Raw genomic sequence first — 8,597 nt, forward strand, 5'->3', positions numbered from 1 at the left:
CTTAGAGTCCGGTCAGTCTCTGCTGACTGACCGACGCCTAGGTTTAGCCACCAGATGTGTCCGGTCCCATGAGGACAGTGTCCGGTGCACTCGGTGAAACCCTATCTTTACTGTACTGGGCGTGGGTGAAGTTTCAAACCCTTGCTCCCAAGTGCTAAACACAATGTGTATCACCTTTGTGCATGTGTGTTAGCATATTTTCACAAATATTTTCAAGGGTGGTAGCACTCCACTAGATCCTAAATGCATATGCAACAAGTTAGAGCATCTAGTGGCACTTTGATAACCTCTTTTCGATACGAGTTTCACCCCTCTTAATAGTACGACTATCGATCCTAAATGTGATCACATTCACTAAGTGTCTCGATCACCAAAACGAAAAAGCTCCTATCAAGTTTCACCTTTGCCTTGAGCTTTTTGTTTTTCTTTCTCCTTTTTCCAAGTCCAAGCATTTGATCATCACCATCATCATGTCATGATCTTCATTTGCTTCACCACTTGGAATGTGCCACCTATCTCATAATCACTTTGATAAACTAGGTTAGCACTTAGGGTTTCATCAATTCACCAAAACCAGGAATACGGATCTAAAAGCATCTCTACAGCCCGTGTGGGCCAAGGAGTCTGTAGGTCGGCCCATCGATGGGTTCGACAACCGCTCCAGGCACCTCTAGAGTGAGAGGTGGAATGGGATGGGCCCGCTAGCGGCCAGAACCCGGGCACATGAGCGCCGCGGGCATACCGGCTCATGTTCGAGTGTCAGTCGGTTGCGATCTGTGGTTTTTCCTCGAAGAAAGGCACATAGCCCTCGAGACCGGTCGAATGGACCCGAGAACTATACGGATCGACCGCCGAGAATCTAGAGTCGATCACCAAACTGATCCAAGCCAGATCCCCACGAACGGGATGCCGGGGACCCCACTTAGACTAGCCCATTAAACATCTCACTGGTTGCCATGATTCGTCCATAGAGGAAAATCATGGCATGGCTCGGCCCCTCCGTTTTTATCAGAAAAAATGCCTGAGGGAAGACAATCGTAAAGACGAACCGACCCTCGACCACGCCCCTGCTATGGGAGGGGGCTCAAGGAAAGGGAATCACCATCCCGAGGTCACACTATGGGCAACAAAAGAAGGCCAAGGCCATAAGAGTCCTCCAGTTCGGAAAAGGCTTCGAAGGAGTATTCTACTCCTCCACAGGCTCAGGGGCTACTATCGGGGACCAATACTAGGGTACCCAAAGAGGAGCTAATAACCATCAACATTGATTCGCCCAAGCAGTCAAGAGCGCGACTACAGCTCCAACCAACCCCCAGGTGCGCAAACTCCGCCTCGCTCGACCCCTGAGGGTTGGTTCCGCCTCGCCCGACACCGAGGCCGTGGGCTCCGCCTCGCTCAACACCGAGGCCGTGGGCTCCACCTCGCCTGACCCCTGAGGGTTGGTTTTGCCTCGCCTGACACCGAGGCCACGAGCTCCGCCTCGCTCGACCCCTAAGGGCAGACTCTGCCTCACCCGACACCGAGGCCACAGGCTCCATCTCGCCTGACCCCTAAGGGTGGCTCTGCCTCGCCCGACACTGAGGTCGTGGGCTCCGCCTCGCCCGACACTGAGGTCATGGGCTCCGCCTCGCCCGACCCCTGAGGGCGGACTCCGCCTCGCCCGACACTGAGGCCACAGGCTCTGCCTCACCTAACCCCTGAGGGTGGCTCCACCTCGCCTGACACCGAGGCCACGAGGTCTGCCTCGCCCAACCCCTGAGGGCGGATTCCGCCTCGCCCGACCTTTGGGGGTGACCTCCGCCTCGCCTAACCCTTGGGTTTGGGCTCCACCTCATCTAACCCTTGGGTTTGTGCTCTGCCTCGCCCAACCTCTGGGGAGGAACTCTGCCTCACTCGACCCCGAGGCCAGAGGCTCTGTCTCGCCCGACGAAGACCCATACCACCGCCAACCACTCCAGGTCCAAGCGCTTGGGCCTAGGTCAAAGGTCTGACGCCAGGGAAGAGACTGGCATGCCTCAATGTCGCCTGCGACCCACGACGAGCCATACCTGGGGGTTCACGTCAAGAACAGCGTCGGGCGTACCGGTGCTATTCTGCCTAACCCTCGCAGGCGCGTCAGTTCACCATGACGTCCACCAGGACAGAGTGGAGCACCACGACCGGAAGATGACGCCTGTGCATGGCGCCAATGACAGACAGGGCCATGATGTGGAGCTGTCCGTGTTGACGTCTATAGGGTCGGTGGGACCCACGTGAAAGAAAAGAAGGGCCCGGCGATCCTAGAGGACTTCTTCTCGTTCTCATTCTCCTCTTTTCCCTCTGCTGTAACCCCTGCATTCCCTTGGCCTATAAAAGGTAAAGTAGGGCGCCCCATTAAGGGGATCTAAACTCATCGCAACACACCACAGGAGACTCGAATCCAATCAACTCATCGAACCCTGAGCATACAACTGAGCAGCGACCGAGCTCTCTGCACCCGGTCACCCTTTCCATCAGAGACTTAGGACATGTCTCTCTCTCGCCCATTTATAACCCCTGCTATGAACTTTCAGTGCTAGTAACATGAGCGGACAGCAACGAACTAGGACGTAGAGACATTCTGCCCGAACCAGTATAAACCTTGTGTCCTCTTAGCACAACATCCAAGCCAGACGCGCAATATTAGAAATTTACTTGTTGGTGGCAACTCAAAACATCGACACTTAGCACCGCTGCCGTTAGCCACCACCTTTCCCTCCCCTCATCGCTGCCTGAGGGAGCTGCCGGGAGGCCCGTGTGGCTCCCTAGGAAGGCGGCGACGAGGCCCTTGCCCATGTGGCTCACAATCCCCTCCGTGCGGGGAAGGCGCTCGACGGCCAGGGGTGGTGCTACTGGCTCATCGCGATGGGAGCGGCGTGCATAGAGGAGTCGCGCAAGCCACGCGCTAGAGGCGTGGAGGGAGCAACTGCACAGATGCTCGGTGGAGGTGGAGGGTGGCCACACGGGACGCTGGTGCTGCTCACCATCGAGTCTTTGGGCATGGCTCCAGCAATAGGGGCTCAAAGGCGGCAGAACCGGCCCTCTGGTGGCCGGATCCGGTCTCCTCTGGGCTGGATCTGTGCGCCCAGGGGTGGATGATGGTTCGACGGCGATGACCATGGCATGGCAACAGCCGAAGGCAGATATGGCACGACGACGACTGGTGGTGCCTTTGTTGAAGCCTCACAACGGGAGGGGGGCTTGGTGAAAGCTTTGCCCTTCTTCGGGCCGATGACGGCAACGCCTCTGGGCGTCGTTTACTTCCTTGGAAGCGTCTATCGATCTGCCCTCTCTCCTTGTGTGGCTTTTCTTCCTGGTGTAAAACCTTGACCTTCTGGTTAGGTGACGGCAGCGCTTATGGCATCGCTCCCCTCGTTGGAGGCATCACTGGGAAGCTCATGCTATGCCAGCCTATGGCGGTTGACGACAAGGTGGAGACCTAGTTGAGGATTCAGGGTCTAGTGTCCATGGTGTCGGACGATGGCCAGGAAGAAGGCGTTGGCGCAGTGATTGGAGGGCTTGGTGGAGGGCGACGGTCTTGATGGGACCGTGCGCTAGTTGCACCCACGAAGATGATGAGGAGGCCAGCGTGGGTGGCACCCACGAAGTTGGCGAGGAGGTCGGCGTCGGAGGTGGTGGCCAGTAGTGCGTTGTTGAGGTGACCTGCGTGGTTTGGCGACGGGTGGTCCCGCTCAGCGGCGACCATTTCGGCGTAAGGAGGTTTTCTCACTGGCAGATGGAGCACCCATGTGGCACTTCTACCTTTGATGAGGCAGCTAAGTTGCTGGAAACTATAGTGTACGTTCTGGGATCTCGGTGAACGGGATCGGCTTGGTGAGCGCGAGATGTAGCTGCTCACGCGTTGGTTTGGCAGCTTGCAGCGGACTACGGCGGCTAGCCCTGCTTGGCGGTGGCTAGTCCGGTGTGGTACATCATCTTGATAGGAGGTGCAAGCGGATCCAATTGTAGGAGGGCTACGCGGCTTGCAGAGATCTACGGCGGCTAGCCCTGCTTGGTAACAGGATAGCTCGGTGTGGGTCATCGTCGACGACGCGGTGCAAGTTGTGATGACGGTGTTTTTGCCCTGAAGTCCTTATCGTCCGGGATTTTAGCAGTGCAATGTGGTGACTGGCTAGTGGGTTGGAGTTGGTGGTGGTTCTTTCTTTTTTCTGAGTTGAGCTTCGGCTTTGTGCGGTTCGTGTCGATGTCCCAATCCGATCGACCAGAGCTGTTTTTTGTTCCTTTTTGTTGAGTTTGTTTATCAGCGTGGTTGTTTGTCATTGTTGTATTGTTGTGCCCACTTTAGGCTCCCTTCTTTTTAATATAATCGGCAGCCCTCCTGCCTGGTTGGTTTAAAAAAACACTCACATACATCCTCGGAAACGGTGAGTCGGTAGACCTCAAGATTGGTAAAGTCATTATTTGTGTCTCGTTATATCGACATCGAATGCCATTGAATTAAATTTTAAAATAAATCCAATAAAATTTAAACACCCATGTCTAGTCAAGGATTTGGCCATAACCAGTTGTAGCTACGCATACCTACCTATGCTCCTGCACAGGGTACAACAAAATAATCTTAGACTTATAAGCATTAGAAGTTCTTGTTTAATAACAACTAATAATATTACTTATCTTTGTATGCTCTTTTTGTAGGATTTATTTTTTTCTACCATGTATCGTGAAAATTAACATGGAGAATTAATTAGAGATCTCTAAGTAATAATAAAAATAAATGAATAATACATTTGACACCATTTTAAACAACATCCCACAAAAGTTAGCAGAAGTAGCTAACAGTTTGCTTTTGCTTTGAAGATAGCACCACCACCACCACCACCACCAGTGGTGGCGTGCGAGAACCACCACCACCAGCGCCACCCGCACTGGGCTTGGCTCGGCCAGGCGGGCGGGAACGAGTGGCGAGCAAGCTAGCGGCACGGCAGCAACGAGGCAGAGTGGGCACGCGGCGTGCGGACAGGACAGGTGCCCGCATCCTATCATTACAGTTTATGAGGCAATAACGATACACTTGCCTTAGATGTTTCGCTGCTCCCCCAACAAAAAAAAAAATAGTTTCGCTGGTCCCTCGAGAGATGTGCTCAGCTAACGGCTAACGCAGGAAGGGGAGGGCTGGGTTATTGCACTTCAGTCTTGATGTAGACCAACAGCGTCCACTAGCAGCTAATGCATTATGTATGGATCATCAATCGCAGCTCCCACCGCAGGTATTGAAATCACTCAAGTCGCAAACAGCTGTGTTTGGTTCTGACAGGAAACCACTTTTCAGGTTTTGGCACTGGGTTAAACGATTCAGCGAACTACACATGCATGAGTTACGACCAGAAGCATACGAATCCAGTGCAGAAAACAAGCAAGGCACGTATGCATAACCAAAACTCAAATAATTAGAACTGTTGCCTAGCTAACTTCATCTCAGCATATTCTTCCGACTGGACTGGCTGCCTAAACCAGCTGCTAGCTAGTACACACGTACGACAGATAGATGCACACACAGACACAGCACATCGAGCAGAGAAAAACAGGACATGAAAAAAGAAAAATAGAACCAGAGTCAGACTCGAGCCGACTGAACTAAACTCCTGTTGTCTTTCCATCGCAGAATATCAGAATCGCCTCAAGCCTTCTGTACTTTCTTGCTCAAGATGACGTCAGTGAGCACCGTCTTCGACTGCAACGACAGGCGCAGGATCTCCAAGCCCTGCAAAACATCGATCCGTCGTAGCGGATGTTTTTTCTTAGATCAGGATATGTATATATGTAGCTGATCGTCAATGGATAAAGCACATGAATGTTTCACTGATGTATGGAAGAAGTTCAATGATGGCAGCCCTCCTTTACAGGAGTATTTGAGCTGAGTATATTATGAATATATCTGAATTACCTCCTCGTAGCCAATTTGCACGGTTTTCTCCATGAGCATGCTGATGTTGGGGATGCCAAAGGTGTTGAGGAGGGTGATGCCGGAGATGGTGGACATGGGGGCAACCTTGAGGTCGTCCATCACAGTGTACGTCACGAGGCTCCGCACTAGCCCGTTCTTATTGTTGCCACTGCCGAGACCCCGCCGCCGAGAGAAAACTCATCTCCTTGTTCATATAGCCAGAACACGACGGGCGTGTCCAATTGCACGTGTCCGTCAAGTACTCACCCTCACACGAAAAGAAGAGCTGACGACGACACCAAAACCAAACGGTGAGGGTGAGCGGTTATTACTGTGGTACCTGAAGAACTTCTTTGGGAGGGACTGATCGACCGGCGGCGTTGGCGGCGCCGGCAAGCTGAACAGAGAGCCTTTCATGCCGACCGCCGGCGAGGCCACGGTGGGGCAGAGGAGCGCGTCCTTGGCCGCGCCCGCCTCCACGTAGGTGTCGTCGAGGGCCTCAACGCTGGCGTAGACGTTGCCCATGCAGCCGACCATGGATTCCTTCCCAAGCAGCTTGACAGCCGTGCCGACGGGCAGGGCGAGGAAGGAGAAGAGGAAGTCCACGACGTCCTTGCCAGCCTCCGCGTACAGCACGCGCTCGGCCTTGGTGTCCACCAGCAGCTTCATGCAGCGGCGAAGCCAGTGCAAAGTTGTCGGGGGTCATGCGACCCCGATAACTTTGTACGAATCAGTGGAACCCCGCGTATTCCGGCCAGCTATGACCCCATCAAATTGAGTTCATGAATCTGTGCGACCCCGGCAGCAGTTTAGTCTAGATTCGCCGCTGGCTTCATGCTTAGCGTAGTACTGCTACTGTTGGGATTGGGACTGGCTGGGGCCATATCGATCTCAAGAACAGTCCATTCTTGTTCTACAAACTCGGCGGTGGTGTTTGTGCTGATCTATATTGTATCACAACATTTTGGAGAAGAATCACTGTTCTCACATTACCTATTTATGCAGCAAACGCCGGTCGATCTCTGAAAGTGGAAGGTTAAGAGTGAGGCCAACATCGCGCCATTATTTCAGCCATGCGAGGAGGCGCCCGTAATGAAACATTCAGAAAACGGATCTTCGGAGAGAGAATGACGTAGGAACGCTTACGCAACAATGATTGTTGGATGAGCAACTCGGGATACTTCAGTGCCAGGAAACTGAACGATCAATACGACCCTAAACGTAAATGGAAGTTGCTACCAGACATCAACTAGGCATCCAAACCCATACATACTGATTCATAACCTGAATAAAGATACTTGAAATACAAACTAGCCATACGTATGGCGTCCCGGCATAACGAGAGCATAAGAAGGTCAGAAACCATACAGTTCTTCCCATGGACTACATAAACCAGTAACCGACAGCATATATAGTAGTAGACAAAGACAACAAAACGCATGAGCACAAACTAAAACCACGAGTCCACGACACTCCATCCACTGACCGCACATGCAAACAGCAAATCAAACTCTCGCATAAGCATCAGCACACCTCGCTCAAGCCTTCCGTTTCTTCCCAAGGAATACGTCGGTGAGCACCGTCTTGGACTGCAGGGCCACACGCAGGATCTCCAGACACTGAAAAACATCGATTGATCAGAATAAATGCACACAGGCCTACCAATACATCACACTCATGTGAAGGAACTGAAATATATGATGTGTATTATTTACCTCTTCGTAGCCCAGCTGCACGGTCTTCTCCTTGAGCGTGCCAATGTCCGCGATGCCAAAGGTGTTGAGGAGGGTGATGCCGGAGATGGTGGACATGGGCGCAACCTTGAGGTCGTCCATCACCGTGTACGTCACTACACCCTGCACAAAACCCGTTCCTGCAACAGCGGAGGCCACAGCCGCAGCCCCGCGAGCAGACCTGCCGGTGCTGCTCGAAGCCACGATCTTGATCGCCGTGGTCATCTTACCACCGCAGCTCCTATGCTGACATGATGTGCCGTACACCTCAGACACCATGGTTTGGCATTCAGTGTAGCTGTTGTAGTTGCAACGGTAAAACTGAGTCGGTGCCGGCTCCTCCGGCTCCGGCAGCCGGAGCAGCTTGCCGCCACTGCAGCCGCCGGCCGGCGCGAGCAACGCGTCCTTGGCGTAGTCGGAGCGGACGTACGTCTCGTCGAGCTCCTCCACGCTCCCGTACAGGTTGCCGACGGAGCCGACCATGGCGTCCTTGCTTAGGATCTTGACGACCGTGCCGACGGGCAGCGTGAGGAGGGAGAAGAGGAAGTCGACGACGTCCTTGCTGGCCTCGGCGTACAGCACGCACCCGGCCTTGGTGTCCACCAGCAGCTTCATGCTCAGCGCGGGAGTGCTAGCATCAGGGCTGGATGGAGCCATGTCTCGTACGAACTTGTGTTACTAGCTACTACTCGTATAGTTTCTGGGGTCTGTGCGCGCTATGATGGGGTGAGCTGTTGATACATGAGGGATGGCCTTTATAGACATGCTGAGCGAGCTGCAATGAAGGCCTCGCGGAGAGTATGCACATCGGCGGTTCGTTGGGAACTTCCCATGATTAAGATGGACCGTTTATTGTCATGCAGTCCCGATGCAGGGTGGCTCAAGTCACAAGAACCGATATTTTGCATATGTAGGCCTTGTTTAGATGTTATCCAAATTCC

General features: G+C 53.3%; 2 protein-coding genes across 2 annotated transcripts; both read right to left on the minus strand.

The window, feature by feature from the left end:
• Positions 1–5,656: 5,656 nt before the first annotated feature.
• LOC136530494 (uncharacterized) lies at positions 5,657–6,592 on the minus strand. Its single transcript, XM_066523225.1, has 3 exons — positions 6,480–6,592; positions 5,924–6,092; positions 5,657–5,740 (listed from the first exon to the last, which is right to left on the minus strand). The coding sequence occupies exons 1-3, from the start codon at positions 6,590–6,592 to the stop codon at positions 5,657–5,659; spliced, it is 366 nt and encodes a 121-aa protein (XP_066379322.1).
• A 684-nt stretch (positions 6,593–7,276) lies between these two features.
• LOC136530489 (uncharacterized) lies at positions 7,277–8,355 on the minus strand. Its single transcript, XM_066523223.1, has 2 exons — positions 7,639–8,355; positions 7,277–7,542 (listed from the first exon to the last, which is right to left on the minus strand). Exons 1-2 carry the CDS (start codon positions 8,311–8,313, stop codon positions 7,462–7,464), a joined length of 756 nt encoding a protein of 251 aa, XP_066379320.1. The 5' UTR covers positions 8,314–8,355; the 3' UTR covers positions 7,277–7,461.
• Between the last annotated feature and the right edge of the window lie 242 nt (positions 8,356–8,597).

The sequence above is a fragment of the Miscanthus floridulus genome, unplaced genomic scaffold, assembly GCF_019320115.1.
Source record: "Miscanthus floridulus cultivar M001 unplaced genomic scaffold, ASM1932011v1 fs_147_1_2, whole genome shotgun sequence".
Taxonomy (NCBI): domain Eukaryota; kingdom Viridiplantae; phylum Streptophyta; class Magnoliopsida; order Poales; family Poaceae; genus Miscanthus; species Miscanthus floridulus.